General features: G+C 32.3%; 1 protein-coding gene across 4 annotated transcripts in view; it reads left to right on the top strand.

The window, feature by feature from the left end:
* The window catches only part of DIRAS2 (DIRAS family GTPase 2), a 55,019-nt gene extending 42,256 nt beyond the window's left edge, over positions 1-12,763 (top strand). For all 4 annotated transcript variants that reach the window (XM_074280682.1, XM_074280681.1, XM_074280679.1 and 1 more), the window contains one exon: positions 7,947-12,763. In XM_074280682.1, the coding sequence (XP_074136783.1) occupies positions 7,984-8,583 (600 nt within the window). In that variant the 5' untranslated portion in view covers positions 7,947-7,983 and the 3' untranslated portion in view covers positions 8,584-12,763. The remainder of the gene's footprint in view (positions 1-7,946) is intronic.
* The last annotated feature ends 7,838 nt before the right edge of the window (positions 12,764-20,601 follow it).

Raw genomic sequence — 20,601 nt, 5'->3', positions numbered from 1 at the left:
GGGTTAGAATTTCTCCATGGCCTTCAGATCCATGGTTGACCTGTTTTGTTAGCCAATTAGCTGTTCTCTTAACCCAAATAAAGAGTTTGAACTTGAAAAAGGGATCAAAGCCATAAACAATCTTTAAAATCAAAATAATATTATTATTAGTTCTGTTAGTTGATTAACTGGTTGAGGCTAAGGTATTGAATCACTTAGGTTCCTTTCTCTCCACTCAATTTCTTTCACTAGTATATTTTTCAAAGGCTCACAGGTTATGTAAGACAATACTGGAAGTATATAACAGAGACAAAATCCCTACTTAATCTATTCCCTTTAAACAATCTTGTCATTAAAGTCTTGGATAATTTCTATTTATTGACACATTTTTACTAGCACACAAAATTCTTTTAAGGCTAATTTAGACATTTTCAGTATACGTGGGGTTATATGCTATCTGAGTCTGTGAAACAGATGTAAGCACTTTCAAACTGCATGATAGTTTTGGTTTCATATTATTTCTTTATTAAGTCCTTTCAACTATTTACATAGTAGGAAATAAATAGAAGAGAAATTTTAGGCCAAAATAATAGAACATGATAATTAATTTGAATAGTGTCTACCAGAAGCATAATGATGACATCATATGCTAAGGAATATTCCAGCTGGGACTAAGTCTTCAGAATATGAATTATATAAGCTACTCAAATTACCTCTTCCAGATGGCAATATGTAGGAAAAAAAATCTCTATTGTAAAGAGAAAGAAGAGAAAATCATTTCCTATTCTGTTTAATTAAAAAAAAAAAAGGCTTTGATTTGAGTTGTTATGTTCCGTGGTTTGGTTTGCTTATTTTTTTTTTAAAGGATCAGAAAGGTATTTGGGGATCAGATTTTTTTTTAATGATCAGAAAATGTGGTTTTGCAAGATTCAAAGCATGCCATGAATGTTCATGTAGTTTTCAGCAGCCCATATAGTGGCTACATTAAATCATATCCAGTATTCTAAAATTAACTGTTGTTTTCCAATTTGGTTTGTTTTTCCTCAGTGACTCCAGTGTATAAAAAGGAGCCATCAAATAATGTGGCAGTTAAGAGTTTTCATTATAACATTTATATTCATAATATTTTTATAACATTTTATTCATAACTTTATGTGTATGTATATATGTGTATATATACACATAGACACACATATAACATATGCATATTATTCAGTTATTTTTCAGCCATATCCAAGTCTTTATGAGTTTTGGGTTGTTTTTTTTTTCTTTAAGCTTTTCTACCTATATATGAAATATCATATATATTAATTAAATGGTATATGTGTGAGTGGGATGTGTACATATACTTCTCTGGAGAATAAGAAGTGACATATGTTGTGAGTTCCATCTTTTTGATAAAAAAAGAGACTTCCTATAAAGAGCAGAGTCTACATTTCAAAATGTTTAGAAAACAAAAAAAATCCTAATAAAGTTTTTACTATGGCTTTTAGTGCATGAAGAATATCATTTAATCCAATATCCTCATTTTATAGATGAGAAAATTCATGGTATAATGAAAAATGATTTAACCTTTGTGTCAGATTATCTAGGTTAAACTCCTAGTCTGTTGTTTCCAAGTTGTGTGATTAAAGTTGTATAAGTTTCTGTTTTGTTTTGTTTTGTTTTTGTTTTTGTTTTTGTTTTTGTTTTTGTTTTTAGCTATAAGAGTAATATTTACATCACGGTAACACCATGTTGGAATTTGGGTTTATGTTAGGATTATCAAGGAAGCGCATTCACTTTTCCAGGTTCCCATTCACTGCTACTCATGAACTGTATAAAGAGGACTGACTTATTCTTAAAGAGATTTGAGAGAAAAATGCCAGAAGAAGGAGTTTGTCTTCTACTTTGAGAACTTATGGGAAGATACTAGCACTAACATAACCTGCTTCATTCAGAAAGACTGTGAAATGTTACTGGTGAGGTATCTGGGTGGAGGATGATGAGCCTCTAGTGCTGAGTGTAACAGGATAAGTGAAACTGCTTCTCAGAGACATTCTCCTTTCTCCAACTCTGGTTATGGACAAAGGTTATGTCCTACTTCTGGTGTTTAAAAAGGGAGAGCCTTTTCAAAGGCTCACAGGTTATGTAAGACAATACTGGAATTATATAACAGACACAAAATCCCTACTCAATCTATTCCCTTTAAACAATCTTGTCATTAAAGTCTTGAATAATTTCTATTTATTGACACATTTTTACTAGCACACAAAATTCTTTTAAGGCTAATTTAGACATTTTCAGTATACGTGGGGTTATATGCTTTCTGAGTCTGTGAAACAGATGTAAACTCTTTCAAACTGCATGATATTTTTGGTTTCATATTATTTTTTATTAAGTCCTTTCAACTGTTTACATGGTAGGTTTACAAATTTTAGGCCAAAATAATAGAACATCATAATTAATTTGAATAGTGTCTACCAGAAGCATAATGATAACATCATAGGCTAAGGAATATTTCAGCTGGGATAGGCTGTTTTTGTATGTTCACAGTAGTTCCTCTTTACTCCATGATTTCTGTCCATGTGACTGTTTATTCTGACATGTTTGCAATATATCAGCAGCTACTAACCTTTTGGTTCTGTGTTATTACTTGGGTGATAGGGAAGGAAGCAATTGTTTATATAGTGTCTACTATGTGCCAGGGATTGTGCTTACCATTTTAAACAAATTTATTTAACAAAAATCTCATCCTTATAATAGCCACATAAGGTAGGTATACTTATTATTACCATTTTATAATTGAGGAAATTAATACAAACAAACAGGGGTGAAGTGACTTGATCAAGGTCACTGAGATAGCAAATAGAAGAGGTCAGGTTTGAACTCAGGTCTTGCTAACTCTAGGACTAGCACTCTAACCACTGCATCATCTATCTATAGAATTTGATTAAAAATTGCAAATGATGTATTGTAGAATAGTGGGAAGTGGTTGAGAAAAATAAATTCTGTTTCAAACACTCATTTGAAATTTGTATGAATTTGTATGTTTCAGTGTTTTTCTCTTCATAATACACCTCTGTTTCCCTTCCCTTGTTTACTTTACTGGAACCAATCTCTGACCTATTTGTTAGGCCATAGCCTAACAAAGCAGGTTAGAGACAGGAGAATCAGAATTAAACAAAAGTTTAATTTCAGGGTGAGGAAGAAAGCTTGCAAGTGAAAAGTACCTGAGAAGGAGGGCTTATGATTTTTGGCAGGGGGAGGATTTAAAGCACAAAAAACTACAAAAAGGTAGGACCTAAAACAGTCATTCTTAGGTCTTGAATTCCCAGGGCAGCGCGCATTCATGAAAGCATTTTAGGGATAATCGAGATATTTTTGAGTCCTGTGGGAATAAGGATTTTAAGTTATTAGAATTGTTGAGCTTTGTGTTTGTCTCAAGTTATTAGGGTCATTGAGCCTTGTGATCGTTCAGCAGCTACAGAACTAGTTAGCAGAGAAGGAACGAGAATAAAGTACCAGTTTTAGTATACTTAGCCTGTCCTAAGAATTGATTGATAATTTTCTGCTACAGCATATTAGCTGCAATATCAATTCCAGTGGGATTTCCTGAGAAATATCAAAACAGTAGGAAAAACTACATGATTTTGCCAAAGAGTGAGATCATCCAGAAAGTAAATTATAAAGGATTGTTGTTATCCAAGCTCAGGATACAGCTTGCTTTTGGGGCCTTAGCTCTGGAAAACATGGTTTCTCCTAATGTCTTAATACCCTCTTGCTTACTTTTATTTAAAAAAAGAGGGGCAGGGAATAAAAAGGAATCTTATTAATTTCCCTTTTATTTGTCATGAACATATTTGTTATGACCATCACCCAGTATTCAAGGGTGATGCATCAATTAATCTAAGATACTTGTCCCCATCATTCTAATTGTCAGGGCTGCCAATTGTCAGTCATCTCTTAACTATAACACCTATGTAGGTGATTGTCATGTTCAAGCGTCTGTATCTATGGCTAGGCTAAATCTACCAATCGGGCTGTGTCTTCTTAAATCAATGTTATTAAAATTGTGACTTTAGAAAAGTGTGAAGGAGGTAGGCAGTTTAGGCACCTAAACCTACTTTCTCTATATTTTACCTTCCAAAACTCATTCTCTTTTTACTCTTTCTCCCATCAATTTAGGTGTTATGAGTGAACTGGGCAAATCAGGTTATACCACAATGCCATTATCTTGCAAGAACTGTTAAAGGGCCAACACATTTAAATGATATTAAAAATATGTTTTCCTACATTGGTTTTACTTTGTTTGAAATCACTCAGTATTGATAGACTAAATAAAATAAGAAAAAAAGAAAAACCCAAGAGAATAGTGGATATTTTCTCCTAGAAACCCTTGAGAATCAATGAAGTTTTTTGAATAAGCAAATGACATAGTCAGATCCACATTTAAAGAAAATCATTGGCAGCTGTATAGGGATAAATTGGAGTGAGAGAAAAAACTTGAAATCAATTAGTAAGCCATTGCAATATTTTAGCTATGACAGCTATATGACTACAAAGATGTCAGATATAGAGAAAATTGAAGATGTGAAAATGGAAGGTTTTGGCAACTGATTGGATATATGAGGCAAGGGAGAGTTAAAGTCAAGGATAATTCTAAGTTTATCAATTGGAAAAATTATTGCGTACTTGACTTAAACAGGGAAATTTGAAAAAATTTTGAGGAAAAGATCTGCTTTGAACAAATTTTAGTTTAAGATATCTCTTGGACATCCAGATCAAAATATACAAAAGGCAGTTAGAGATATAAGAATGGAACTCAGGAGAGATTGTGTTTGGATTTAGAGAACTGGGAGTCATCTACAAATGAGATGGGAAAACTGAGGAAATGGGAGGGGAATAAGTACTCTACAGACAAATTATTCTAAGAGCTCATTGAGAAAGGCAGAAGAAATATAGTACAATAATTTGAGGGTATTACAGGGTTTGATGAAGGGTTTTTAACATGCAATTTTTGCAGGAAGTAAGGAAAGAAGCAATTGATTCGGATAAAAGAGAGCAATCTGCTAGAAAGGATGGGATGAAATTTGCCTATAAAGAATTTGACCTTGACAAAGGGGACAGCTATTTATTTAACAAGGGACTGGAGGAAAGGAAGAGAGGAAGGTAGTTCTGTCAAATTAAAAAAAAAAAAAAAAGGAAAGAATTGGAGATGCGATGGGCTTTTTACGTTTTAAAATAAATAAATGTTTTTATTCTCTTGATTCTTTGTGGAAAGAAAAAGGAAGCAAATTAGTTCACATAATGAGGATTCTTTTTGTTTTATGGTTTGAATTGGCCACTGAAATTCCTTCTATGTCTCATATTCTCTGATTCCTTGAACCTGAGGGAGACACATAGCCACAGTAGAAAAGAACTAATCTCTTGCATTGTTTGCCTCAAAAAGAGACAGTTTAAGATTTCTAGAGAGAAAAGAAAGCCAAAAATCTGGATGGCAGGCAGCTAAGGAAACCTTTGTTAAATTTGAGCTTGATATCGTGTTAAGATTGAAAGTGATTTATGAAGGTTAAAAACATAAAAAATGTCTTGTATTCAAGACTGGGGTTAAAATATATGAAAGCTACTTTGCATTCATTTAAAAATAATTTGTCTGTGTATATTTTATTCCCCCCCCCCAGACTATAAGTTTCTTGAGGGTAGCAACTATTTTCTTTTTACATTAATTTCTTTAACACTTTGCACATAAACCTGTGTTTAGAAAAGAAAGAAGTAAAACTATATCTTAAGAATATATTTCCTTTTTTAAAAATGGCCATGGTATATCATCTTTAAACAAGATTTAGAGGCTTAAGGGAAGTTAAAATGATGTAGCTGAACTCCTTACTACAGAAATTAACCTACTTGAATCCCCTATCATAGAAATTGAGGCCTGAGGAGAATTAATAGAGCCCTAGGTTTAACTTAAGATTTTTTAACTTGGAGGTTTTTGAATATGTATATATCTATATCTATATCTATCTTTATGTCATATTTTAATTATTTTCATTTACAATCTTATTTTATATTTAAAAACATTCTGAAAAAGGATCCATATACTTCACCAGACTACCAAAAAAGTTCATGACTTTAAAAAGGTTTTTAATCTTTTAAAAACCCTTAGACCAATTCCCTATCCAAAAGAATTGGATACTTCCAAGATAGTTAACAATGAGTTCTTGAGTAACTGGGGTGCAGTTGGCAGAGTAAGAATGATATATTGTTGGAATTGCTGCCTGGGGCATGTAGGGAAGGGCATTGATCAGAATCAATAAAGTTATATAGTTCTACTCTTTGTGAAAGTCACAGGCAACCCTATCTTGCTTCGTCCAATCAGAAATCTGATTTATATAAAATCCCGGAGGTTGAATTTCCCCTACAAATCTGTCCATGGTTCATGCTATCTTTGCTGAACCCCTTTGGGTTATATCCACCACCACGACTCTCTGCCTCATGTTGTCTTTCTCCTCACCCTTCCCCTATGCCTCAGAGTATCTGTCCTTTCATCCATCACCATGCCTCTATTCTTTTCTCCTTTTTATAGCGACTCTTTTAGAGTCCTAAATCCCTTTTAGGATTTAATCTGCTAGCTGGTTAATTGTAAGGTCCATTAGAGAACTTGTATTTTCATCAGTAATTGTTAAAATCCCTTTCCTTGCTAACTATATGCTCTTTCAACTCTGTTTCATATTTATCACTCCTGATACCTATTATATCTCTTCATTTTGCCTATAATCTCTCTTAAATAATCCTACCTTTTGTCAAAGAGAATGGTCATTGTGGGATTCTTCACATGACTGAATCCCAACATTTGTTGCCTTTTCCCAAACATATCATTTGGGACAAGCAATTGCTCTCCTAAATCACCTCATTTGACCTTGACCATATCAGTTAATATACACTTTTATTAAAGTGGAAAGGCTTTGCTTACTATATAATGTTTAATTTATATTTTAAAGCTTGATTTTGAGCCTTCAAGGATACCTCTGATGAAGGTATTGTAAAGATCCCAAATTATGTGACTTTAATATTTTAATTCAATAAGAAGCATTATCTTCTCTGAGGTTTTTTGGTAGGTTTGGGCATTTTCATGTGCAGTGAAGTTTATATCATGCTATTAAATTGCATTTTCAATATACAATTTAAGCATTGATGCATCTGTATAGTGTGAATTTTTTAAACTATATTTATATATGTTACTTGCTAACCCTTTATTTTTATCTTCTTTGTTTCTGCTTTGTATGTTTAATCAGAAAGCTTTTGGAAAAACCTAGGAGAATTCTGAGAATATTAAGAGAAAATGAAAGCATCATCAAAATAATTTTTGGAATGGAAAAAGGAAATTGTGATTTTGAAAAATGCAAAACAGCATATCAGATCACTATCTCAAGAAATCAGTGACAAATAGCAGAGCAGGGACTCAAACTAACTCTGAAGTCATTTTTCTTTCTTCTATACCACATTGCATCTCTATCACTGTTTCTAAGCAGAAAATATAACAATTGTTATGGTACTATTATGAAACCCTGTATCTTAAGGTTTTTTCTACTTCCTAAATTAAAAATCTCTTCCCAAAGAGATGAAATCAGAAATCCAAGATTGAAGTCCAGAAATAACTAATATTAATCTTGAAGTTAAGTTCTATTGGATAATAGAATTTCAGATAGTTATATATCTCAGACCAAACAACCACCAAGCATACAATTAATTGCTGCTTTTTTTAAACCTTTCTTAGTCCCAGTGTCTCCAGCTCCTGAATCAAGAACAGCTGCAACAAAAATGAAATTAAGGTGGAACCTGCTAAGACACCTTTTGTTAAGCCTATTAAAATTGAGTTTCACTACATTTAATAAATCAAGTTAATTGTTTGCATTTTCAGAAATGGATAAATATTTCTTGTCTTTAGAAATTGTTTAACTCTGTCCAATATATCTTCTATTCCTTAGGTATTTTCCAAGTTGAGCATTAAAGCTGTCAAGCAAGATGCCTGAACAAAGCAATGATTACAGAGTGGTGGTATTTGGAGCAGGAGGTGTTGGCAAGAGTTCCTTAGTCTTGAGGTTTGTGAAGGGCACTTTCCGAGAGAGCTATGTCCCCACAGTTGAAGATACCTATCGCCAAGTGATTAGCTGTGATAAGAGTATCTGTACTTTGCAGATCACTGACACAACAGGCAGCCATCAGTTCCCAGCAATGCAGCGCCTTTCTATTTCTAAAGGCCATGCCTTTATCTTGGTTTATTCTATCACAAGTCAACAGTCCTTGGAAGAACTCAAGCCCATCTATGAACAAATTTGTCAGATCAAAGGAGATGTGGAAAACATTCCAATCATGTTAGTGGGGAACAAGAATGATGAGAGTCCAAACCGAGAAGTTCGGAGCAGTGAGGGTGAAGCTTTGGCAAAGAAATGGAAATGTGCCTTCATGGAGACTTCAGCCAAGATGAATCATAATGTCAAAGAACTCTTCCAAGAGCTACTAAACCTGGAGAAACGCAGGACTGTGAGTCTCCAGATTGATGGGAAAAAAAGCAAGCAACAGAAAAGGAAAGAGAAGCTGAAGGGTAAATGTGTGGTCATGTGAAAGCCCCACCGTCCATATTTCTTGTTTGTACATGCCCTTTTTCCATCCTCACTGATGTATATGGTAAAAATAAGAATGCCCAGTGATTAAAGATAAAATCCTATTAACTGAAAAGGTTTCCTTTAATAGAATCATATTCTTTTTCACAAAGAGAGTAATTAACTTCATAAATAACCATCAATCACTCTGCAAGTTCACTAATTCTGTTAGGAAATAAAAGAAAGCCAAAACGGTTGAATGTTCTGGCTAATTAATTATATGCTCCAGTAATTGTCAAATACATGGGATTGTTATTTAAATTGTTATTTAAAAAAAACAGTTCTCATAAATTCTAAAGAATGTTTATTATATAAATTGACATAGATATCGAAATATCTAAAAATATCAAAGCAAGGTAGCATCTATTTATTTCAAGATATCATATATATAAGAAAGTTGTTTCTTTCAGCTCAGTCTATGGAGACCTCATTTTCATGGCAAAATTTGGGGTGAAGAAGACACTGTGTCATTTAGTGAATGAGAATGGTCCTTCCCTTTTCAAAAGTTGCTTGATTCTCATTTTCACATTTCTCTCTAACTTGAGGCTTACTAAATGCATTATTGTGAGTTTTAATAGCTTGTGATAATATTTTTCTTTAATTGGATATTTCTATTTGCCATGTTTTGGGTTATTGTTTAGATTTAATATTTAGCAATAAACACTTTTATGAGGTTTCTGAGTTTTATTATCAGATGGTCCTAATATATGTGTGAATTTTAATCCCCCTACCTTTTGTATTTGAATTTAGTTTAAAAATTGAAAAAATTACTAAAAATTCCTTAATCCACAGGGCAATACTTTTTCTTCAGGCTGAAAAAAAGTTTTAAAAAAAGTTTCACATCAAAACATCTATCTATAAATTGTTGGATGACAACATGAAAAGCATCCAAGATAAACAAGCACACATTTTTCAAAAGCTTTTAAATTAAAATAAAAGTTTGCTTGTGCTTTTGGCAAAAGGTATCTCAAAAGTGTATTACTGAAAAATATTACTAATGCTTTCTAAAACTTGCCAATTGCAGTATTCACTTGAGAAACAATGATCACATTCTTCAAATGATTTCCTGAATATTTTCATCTTCATGAGTGAAAAATGCCTTCTTAGGAGGGAACTAGTTTATAGTTTTATAATGACTTCCTAAAGAATATTCCCTGGCTCTCTCACTTATCTAGCACTATGTTTATATAGTGAAAATTTCTGACAAGCAAGGGATTTATTGAGGAACAATGAAACAGATTTTTTTTTTTATCTTAAACTAGCATATCTGGCATTTGCCAAATCACACTGAGTGTAGTGTAATCACTGCCCCTTATAAGTAAGGAGGGCTCTGTGGGCCTTTTGATAATGACAAACACAGTGGATCTTTTTGATACTGACAAATACAGTTTACTTTATGGACTACTGTGCCTTTAATTGTTTCCCTTCACTTGTTCATTTTTTTAGGGCATTTAAAACTTCTCATGTGTTTTATATTATATATAACTTTTTTGGTTTGGGGAAAGAATAAAATATAGAAATATGCATGAATTAAATTTTCAATATGTAATGCCAGAAAAGCTGAGGCAAGACAGAGATTAGTTTATAATCTTTTAATGTGGAAAGATTAGACTAATCAGCCAAATGGAACTCATGTTCAAAAATCATTCAACCCTGAGGAACTGAGGCAGGGAATTTATGTAAGATTTTAGCTAAACAGGGTTTGCAAAGAGAATACATAATCTAAGTATACAATCTTATAGGGGAAACAAAGACAGATAAGGGGGATAAGTGAGCAGACAACCTAATCCGGACAGGATACGAGTCAAGATAAGAAGATCGAGGGGAGGAGACAGCAAGGTGAGGGGCAATACTCAAAAAGAGGGGGAATTATTCCATCAAGGATTAATATGACACCTGGAGTTTTTAAGATACAATGGTATGCAAAGTGACCAGAGCTTCAAGGTTTTTCCTGACTTAAGTTTCCCAGTCCTATGACAAGGAAGGGGAGAGGGTAATAATAATTTTATTCAAGGCATAACAAATAGATCTTCCTAATGCAAAAATAAAGGTATTGTCTCAGTAGAACTTGAATAAATGTTCAAAATTTAAATTCTTGCAAATATTTTCAAAACTTTTTAGATTTTCCTATGTTCTTGAGTAAAAAATTTCCATTTTTTTTTAAAAATGAAAAGCACATATTTGACCAGCAACATCATTTTTTCATTGATACTCCATTTACAGATTAATATGAAATTTAATGTTTCATCAGTCAAAAGAGCCTTTAAATATAAACTTACTAATAAATTTGAGGAAACATTTTGTACTACTTTTTGTCATTATGTAAGGTTTGTAAGGAGGCCTTTGAAAAAGAATCAATTTTAAAAGTTGCACGTGAAGTTTAAATAATATATTCATGATCCTCCCAGTGCTGAACTGTGAGGTTTCTGATATTATCTAGATCAGAAGTTCTTGATCCAAGGTCCATGAGCTTGTGTGTGTTTCACAATTTGATAACTGTATTTTAATATAATTCACTTCCATAGTGATTCTCAAGTTTTAGGCATTAAAAAACATTCTGATTAGTACATAGTGCACCAGACATTGAAAGGATTCCATGATACACAAAAGAATTAAGAACCTCCTGATAGCTAGATCCAGTGATACATACATGTAATTCCTGCATCCAGGAAGGCTGAAGTTGGCATCTCTCTTGAGCTCTGGATTTCTGATCTGTACTGGAATATGCTGACCTGCAGTGAGTGATATGATGAGTTCTGAGGTTGGAAGAGACTGTAAAGACTGAGCTAGCTAGCCCTCTTCTGAAATGGAGCAAATAAAAGCTCCCATGCTGAGTAAAGTGAGATTGACTTTGAGGGCAGATTCTGCACTTCCAGCCTGGGCATGTCTTAAAACAAACAAAAAACTCCTAGTATAGGTGCTCTATTAAAAAATGAGTCTCTTGGAGTTGTATTGAAACTAATAATTGCAAGAAGGGTTACTTTAGACTTATGTTTAAAATATTTGGATGGTGAAATTCAGATGGAGTTGATGGATTTGTTAGTCACTAAAATGATGGAACAACTTTGCAATACATAGATCATAAGATTTTGAAGAAACAGACATTGAAAAGTGAAATCCAATGATTAAGTTGTATTAAGAATTACAAACCAATTCATCTCCCATCACTTACCCCAGGCTCTGAGTAGGCTTGACTGATAATGATTAACAGGTCTGATAAAGCTTTTTTTTTTTCTTTCAGATATTTTATGCACACATACACATATATGATTTTGTTTTGTTTTTGGCAAAGTGAAGCCATGACCAGGCTGGTCTACCATACCATATATACTCTTTCCAAAGGAGGAAAACTCACAAAATTAAATGTTTTTAGTGGGCAGAGAATTTATCCACAAACAAACAAAATTTTTTGACTAAAACATTTGATAGTTATTTTATATAGATACTACAGTGAGATACAGCCTTGCATAGTACTAGCACACTGAAAACAGTCTAGCATGAATTTCAAGAAACAAGTGTTAATAATAAAATGAAATGGTTTTCAAGAATTATTTACTTTGTTCAACTGTTGATTTCTCTCTTATAATATATCATTTTTAATATTCAGGCCTTGCATGAATAAAAGCATGATTAGTACAAAGGCAATATAAATATTCATTTGTTCTAAATATGTATTGTATATCCTTGCATTCATAGTATATAGATCTCTGAAAGTTGAAAAAAATATTTGTTGTGTAATTTCTGAAATATTCATTTTGTGAAACAAACAAGTCAAGAGGGAAAAACTGCATTGTTTTGTTACATTTGATGTATTTTTAAATGGATACATATTCTCTGAAAATGCCGTAAATATTAGAATACTCATAAAACCTCAAAGATCTGTAATGGAATGCAATACTTCATAGAGATGTTGTATGAGTTGGTATTGAAAGAATGACATGTATGTAGGAAACCAATTTTATACATTTATCTTTTAGATGTATTTATTGTTGTAATTTTTGTCATCTATTATATTTAACTCATAATTTGTAAATTATGTCTATAAATTTCTGATAATCTGATTATAAGAAGACCAAAAAAGTTTTAAATTATCAAAATATGACATGTTTATACTTCTTGAAATAAAGTTTTGGTCATCACTACTTTATGCACACTTGCTTATAACCTAAAATACCCCTAAATTTTTGTTTGCTATGAAATTAGTGTTGAGCTATATCTACCCAATTTCACAAAGGCCAAAATTTATGCAGGAATTTTTGAAATCAAGTCACAGAGTTATAGAATCTCAGAGTTGAAAGGGACCACAGTAAGAGGAGATAATATTAATGGAGAATTAGACCTCAAAAATCATCTAAACCAAACCATGTTTAACCAGAAAATCATTCTATGACAAAGTTTCTTAAAAGTTGGGTTGCAACCCCATGTGGGTTGCATAACTGAATGTAGGGGTTGTGAAATTATGATTTATAAGTAAACATTTGATTTTTATACCTATTTTATATACCTATAGACCTGAGGTCAAATAAAAATTTCTTGGGCAAAAAAGGGTTCCAAGTGGAAAAAGTTTAAGAACCCTTGCTCTACAATAACAGCAAATGATCAAGCAACCTCTACCAGTAGTTGTGAGCTCAGTATATTTTTATTTTTATTTAATTTTTTTGAGGGGAGAGGAGGTAACTGGGGTTAAGTGACTTACTCATGGTCACATAGCTAGTAAGTTTATAAGGCTATTTTTGAAGTCAGGTCCTTCTAACTTCAGGACTAGTACTTTATCCACTGCACTACCTAGTTGGCCTAGTTGGTTTTTTTAGACAGGAATTTTTTGTTTACATCAAGCCAAAAATTAGTCATTCTGCAAATTCTCCTAGATCTGCCCTTTAAGGCCAAGCACAAGTAAGAAAACCACTCTTTTAACATTATAGTTTTTCACATTTCTTACAGCAGAAATTTGAAAGGCGTCTTGTTTTTTTATTTCTGAGATAACTATAATTCATTTAAGCCTATCCCTTTTATTTTAATCATGTTTCAGTAATGTATCTTGAGCTACATTTTATTTAACACCAATTTTAAACAAATTGCTGATCTTGAAAAAAAGGTAAAAAATAGTTATGGTTTCTCTTTTTCCTTTTAGCAATATTAAAATATTAGACAAATAGTCTTTGTCTTGTATATACAAAGTATACTCATTTGGGGACAAGTTTTTTTCTGTTTTAAAAATTAATTTTATAATTATAAAAATTTTTTAACAATATATATGCATTAGTAATTTTTTTATAACATTATCCCTTGTATTCATTTTTCCAAATTTTCCCCTCCCTCCCTCTACTCCCTCCCTTAGATGACAGGCAATCCCATACATTTTACATGTGTTACAGTATAACCTAGATACAATATATGTGTGTAAATCCAATTTTCTTGTTGCACATTAAATATTAGATTCTGAAGGTATAAGTAACCTGGGTAGATAGACAGTAGTGCTAACAGTTTACATTCACTTCCCAGTGTTCCTTCTCTGGGTGTAGTTGTTTCTGTCCATCATTGATCAACTGGAAGTGAGTTGGGTTTTCTTTATGTTGAAGATATCCATTTCCATTAGAATATATCTTCATACAGTATTGTTGTTGAAGTGTATAGTGATCTTCTGTTCTGTTCATTTCACTCAGCATCAGTTGGTATAAGTCTCTCCAAGCTTCTCTGTATTCCTCCTGCTGGTCATTTCTTACAGAGCAATAATATTCCATAACCTTCATATACCACAATGTACCCAACCATTCTCCAATTGATGGACATCCATTCATTTTCCAGTTTCTAGCCACTATAAAAAGGGCTGCCACAAACATTTTTGCACATACAAGTCCCTTTCCCCTCCTCAGTATTTCTTTGGGATATAAGTTGGGACATTTTTTTATGGGAAAACAAAAATAATAAATATGTCCAAATATGTAGGTAGGTGTTTTTATGTATATCTTTATTATATCAATTAGTATATATTAACTATAGCATTCAATAACAAGATAATACACATATAACTCACTCAAGTATAATTATAATATATTTGAAATATTTTCAGAAAGATTACATATATCATTTCTTGATCTTCTTAAAGAGGACAGAACAATTATAATGTATGACAAAATGTTTCAAACTGCTAAAGTAGTTTCTATGGTGACAGATTTGTGGGTAGAAAGAATGAGTCAATGTGTTTTCTGTTCCTGACTTCATTATCTGAAAAAAGGAAATAATGGGAAATAATAGTTTAGGACTGCTTTTCAAGCCATTTTATTTGTCAGTTGAATTGCTAGCAAGGCTGAGAAAATGAACTATTTTCTAATACTAATTTCTTAAATTCAGAACCACTTATTTCCCCCCACTAATTAGCAATTCAGCAGATAACACATTTCTTTCTTTTTCTTTCTTTCTTTTTTTTTTTTTTTTTTTCCTGAGGCTGGGGTTAAGTGTCTGAGATCAAATTTGAACTTGGGTCCTCCGGAATTCAAGGCTGGTGTTCTATCCACTGCGCCACCTAGCTGCCCCCTGACATTTATTTCTTTACAAAAATGATTGAATTGTCTGTTTTCAGTTATGCAATATGTAAGGAAAAATGCAATAGATGAAACAAAAACAAAAACTATGCCCATCATCCTCTGAGGATCTGCTTCAGATATAGTGATAAAATAATGGAAGAAAAATATTTTAGTTGAATATCAGATGAGATATCAGACCATAGGAAATACAACCAAATGGGACCTTATAGATCATCTAATATAATCCTTTCACTTTATAAATTAACTCCATATTTAAATTATTTCTCTTGCATATTTTAAACACTAATACCTTATCATTTTTGAAGAAATATTCAAAGAATGATATGTTTGTGTGAAATGACTGAAAATTTTGTTTTGGACTGGAACTTTTCTTATTGATGTAGAGGTGCACTTGCTTTGCAAGTTAACCCTTTAGAAAGTTGTTTGGAGTCACTGAGAATGTCAGTGACTTGGCAGGGTTGCACAGTATCAATCAGAACTGTATATGAATCCAAGTCACGTTGACTCTGAGGCCAGCTCTCTATTTACTTCACTGACAGAAGATTAAATTTTACTTGGTTTCCCTCATTTCATCCACATGTAAGTTTGTTAGCACATATTTATTTATCATCTATATTGCTTGCTATATTTATATTATTTATATATAACTTAAAATATTACATAATATAAATATGTGCAATATTTATATTATTAATTATAATTATTTATATTTTGGTCTAGAAAAATGCAGGGAGTCCCCAGTAAGAAATATTTAAAGATTTCTGATTTGATTTTTATTTGCCCTTATGCTAATTAATTCTGGACAGTTAGTTTGGTTTCTTGACATGGTTGATAGGATCCATCATGGTCAGTGGTAGGGCAAAACTCAAACTGGCTGCTTAATACTGAGACAGAGAATAGTTATGAGATCTTGCATTTCATTAAAAGGATGGATGTGAATTGTGGACACACTGTAAGACAATAACCAGGAACTGTTTATGTTTTTTTGTTTTTTTTTTCTTAAGAAAAAATAGGGTCTATATGGGAAAAAAGATGGGCTGATGTAATTACACTGGTCTCTTGTGCCTTTTAATGAATTTACCTAAATTAACTCCTGATATTTGGGAAGGCTACCATCTGTTTCCTGAAAAATTTCTCTTATGTGACTTTTGCATCTCCTCTCTCAGGCAATAATTTGCATATTGTAACTTGGGAAGCAAGAATATGTTTCTGTCTACTTTAACTTGGCTACCTAGTGTCTTATAGTAATAGTTTCTCTCTTTTTTTTGAAGAGCTATTAGGATTCTGATCAGTACTGAGTCTATGATAAGAATTCTGTTCAGAAATACATTTTGACTAAGTTTTTGATGTGGCACTCTGCTCATTATCCTCATAGCACGTTTTGGTAGCACAGCATCTGTGGTATTATTTAAAGATTCATGAAATGCTACTTATTTAGATATAGTTTCTTACTATTTAATAGTATGGTAAATTAATAAGTTAAAATATGTAAGTAGGTATTCTTCTTTACTGTACTTATGCACTGAATACAATGGAGACCAAACTACCTCATATTTAATTATCAGTTATTGCAACAATATTCTATGTTAGTGACAAAATAGACCACAATTATTATTACTTTTTTTGATATGATTAAGGTGGATATAAAAATTATAATGTAATTAATAACTTGTTACCAAAAGAGGAAATACAGCTTCAAATCCATAAAGAGAAATTCATGAATAAATTAATAAATAACATTGAAAAACTATAGGAGCATTAAAACTTTAGTTTTCATAGCTATGGAATACAAGAAACAAGTGGAATGGTAAATAAGCTCAGTCCCTACAAGCAATGCCAGAATCTTTCTTATATAATTTCCCATTTGGAGTAGTTTAGGTATAATGCTTCTAAAAGGCATTATGATGTGCAATGGAAATGCCTTGGAGTGAGATGGAGGATATATAGACATTTTGTAATTTATTCCAGTCTGCTAACCACATGGTGAATAACAGACTCAGAACTAGAATTTAGTTTGCCTTCAAAAGAAGGCAATCAGAAAGTCATCAGAAATACTTAGCTTTGAACTCTTATTTTTTTCCATCTAAAACTGACATGATTTTATGAATATAAATCTCAACTATCAGAGCATTTGTTTCTTCATTTTAGGAAAAGGGACTTAGAGGTTACAATTCTAAAGTCTGAAAGTTCAGTTCATGCTAGGATTGGTAGACAACCCTGATTTTTTACCTTGGTTATTAAGAAGCAACCTTTGGGACACAGCCCAGATATTGTTGTTCAATCATTTCAGTCATGACCTACTCTTTGTGACTCCATTTAGAATTTTCTTGTCAAAAATACTAGAATGGTTTGCCATTTCCTTCTCTAACTTATTTTACAAATGAGGAAACTGAGGCAAACAGGATTAAGTTAGTTACCCAGGCCACTTGAACTCAGAAAGATGAGTCTTCCTAACTCCAGGCGTGGCATTCCATCCAGTGTACTACCAGTCCAGAGATAATGATATTTGAACATTATTTTGGTGGGACCAATGCTAATTTTATACAGCAATTATGTTACATATGAATTTGCTCTGCCCAGAGCCCAAGGTTCTATAAAGAAGAATATGATTGCAAAGAGTAAGTACTTGTGTGTATGTTTGGCAATATTGGTACATTTTCACTTTCTATGCCTTCAAAGTAAATATCCCTCTGTACAAACTAATCAGTATTAAGTAATCATATGGAACCATTTTTTTTCTGACACACAGCAACCAAAATGAGAAATGAGGGGAATAAGAACACAAGATAAAGACTAGTTCAACTTGGCTGAAATAAAAGTTAGATGAAGAATTGAAAGAGTTAGAGCTGGATAGGTATGTTGAAGTCTGATTATGGAAGGCCTTGAATGTCTTTTGAGAGCTTATTTTTCTTCTTCTAGACAATGGAGGCCTTCTGACCAATTGTGAGTGAGGAGGGACATAATCAGAGTGGAAGAAGAGCAATAATTACCAGTGTAACTAATATGCATAATTTGTAGAAGGGATAGAATAGTGGCAGCAAGACTAATTTGAAGACTATTTCTAGTTCAGATGAGAAGAAATGAGAGTTACTGTAGTGACAGGGAAGAACAAAACACAAATTCAGACATAATAAAGTCAAAACTGCTACATCCAAAGCCTCAAAGAAAACTGCAAATTGGCCTCACACCCAGAAAGAATTTCTGGAAGAACTCAAAAAGATATTTTAAAAGTCAAATAAGAGAGGTAAAGGAAAAGTTGGGAAAAGATATGAGAGTGATGCAAGAAAATTACAAGAAAGTCAACAGTTTGATAAAGGAGGCTCAAAAAGAGCATCTTAAAAATAAAATAGGTCACTGGTTAAAAAAAAAGGCACAAAAATGAGAAAAAACCCTTAAAAAACAGAATTGGGCAAGTGGGAAAAGATGTATACAAATCCACTAAATTCTTTAAAAGATAGAATTGGCCAAATGAAAAAGGAGGTAATAAAGGAAGGAAATAATTTTTTTTTTACTATAGAATTAGGCAAGTAGAAGCTAATGACTCCATATGAAAAAACAAACAAAAATAAAACAAAACAAAACAAAAAGGACTTAATCATCTTTCAAAAAAATTATCAAAGAAATCTTGTGTAAATTGCTAACTTCTTAAATTTCTCTTAATTCATAATATTTATTCACTGTATTAAGAGTTTTCTTCTTTATACGAATTTCAGTTTCAGTTCCTAGAATAGGAATTGTAGCCAGGAATATACTAGAGCTAGGTCAAACTGGCCCAGAGAACCAGTTGTTAAATTTTTAGCATGATTGTTTGTGCTTAGACAATCAATAAACACTACAAATCAGGACTTTATTTATTATTTAATTGTCCAAAAGTTAAGAAAATGATAAAGAAAATTTTATTAAATTTTTAAAGGGTGTCAAAAAATCTAGACAATTTTAAATATTTACTAGGATGCCGCTGTCTCTTCTTTTCTCTTGAATAGCATGTTCTAGATTTTTTTTTGACTAGATGACAAAGGAGATTCTTTGCCTCAGTTGCTATCTAGCATTAATCATTGATTGGGTGTAGCCTCAGTCAAACTGAGACCTATTGAAGTCTTCAGCTTAAAAAGGCCAAGGTCTCCCACTGCATCCAGTCAGGATCATCTTCAGGAGTCCTGAGTATCTACATCTAACCACTGCACCCAGATGACTTCTAGGGAGGAAAATGAGGCAGGTGACATTGCACAGGCCTCTCTCCCTTAAATCCAATTCACTTGCATGTCATGGCATTACTTTGCTGATGTCATGGTCCTCTTTGAGAATGAAAGACAAACAATAATACACACACAAAAGCATATATATGTCTTTATGTGTGTGTGTGTATTTAAACATATGTAATAAAACATTCCTTAATATTTTTACATTCCTTAAAGATAAGAAAGCCAAGATTCTAAAAATATATATGCTTACTGATAATTTATAGGTGATTTGGTAGTTCATTTTACAAGTCTTTAAAAAAATTAGTTGAGAATTGGAAGTTCTAAGATTAGCATAGGTGAGAGTTTTACTGAATTTAAATTGAGTTCAAGTTCCATTTATGTAACATTGATTAGCCTTCCTCTTTAATTTCCTAAAAATAATTTGTGAAAAAGCACTGTGGCATTTTCAAACTAAAGATTTGTGTTCTTCATTTTAAATAGAAAGAGCCTCAACCTTATAAGAACTAAGTAAATGCTAACCAATAGTTACAAAACTGATACTGACCTTTTCCCCTCATAAAAATACTCTTACTGTGAAAAAGAAAACTTTATTGATAAAGGAAGGAAACATTTTAATATTTTGGAATCATTTTAATGAAGAAGAAATGGAACATGGATATATTTTTAAATCACAGATTTATATGTGGAAAGAACCTCAAGAAATAGGCCCATGTTAACATGCCTAAATTTTTTTTTTTTTTTTTTTTGCCTTTGAAGCATCATATCCCAAGATCTTTCATTTATTCTTAGAAGTCCTAGGTCTTATTTAATCCTGTCTATATCCTGTCTATATTGAACTCGTTCTTTCTCCATGCTTATTAGGGACCTTCTTTTAGATCTATAATTTTGCCCATAACTTTTCTGGGTCCTTTCCTTTTAAAATTGTTTTGGGAAATCATGGATGGATTGATTCTGTTTTCTCTTTTTCCTAATGGAAAATTTTCATATATTTTATTAAAGGTTTTTTAAAAATCATGGTTTTTCAAGGAAGTCTGATGATTTTTAAATTATTTCTCCTTGATCTATTTTTCTAGATCATGTTTTGATAGCAGATCTTTTGATTCTTGTTCTAATAGTTATTATTTTCTAATGGAATAATTGATTTCTGCTTCTTCTTATTCAATCATTCAGTCATGTCCAACTCTTCTTAATCCTAATATCATAGCATGCCAGGCTCTTTTATCTTCCATTACT

Source organism: Sminthopsis crassicaudata, chromosome 1 (assembly GCF_048593235.1).
Source record: "Sminthopsis crassicaudata isolate SCR6 chromosome 1, ASM4859323v1, whole genome shotgun sequence".
Classification (NCBI taxonomy): Eukaryota; Metazoa; Chordata; class Mammalia; order Dasyuromorphia; family Dasyuridae; genus Sminthopsis; species Sminthopsis crassicaudata.
The sequence above is the reverse complement of the archived record's forward strand: the minus strand, read 5'-3'. Positions and strand labels throughout refer to the sequence as shown.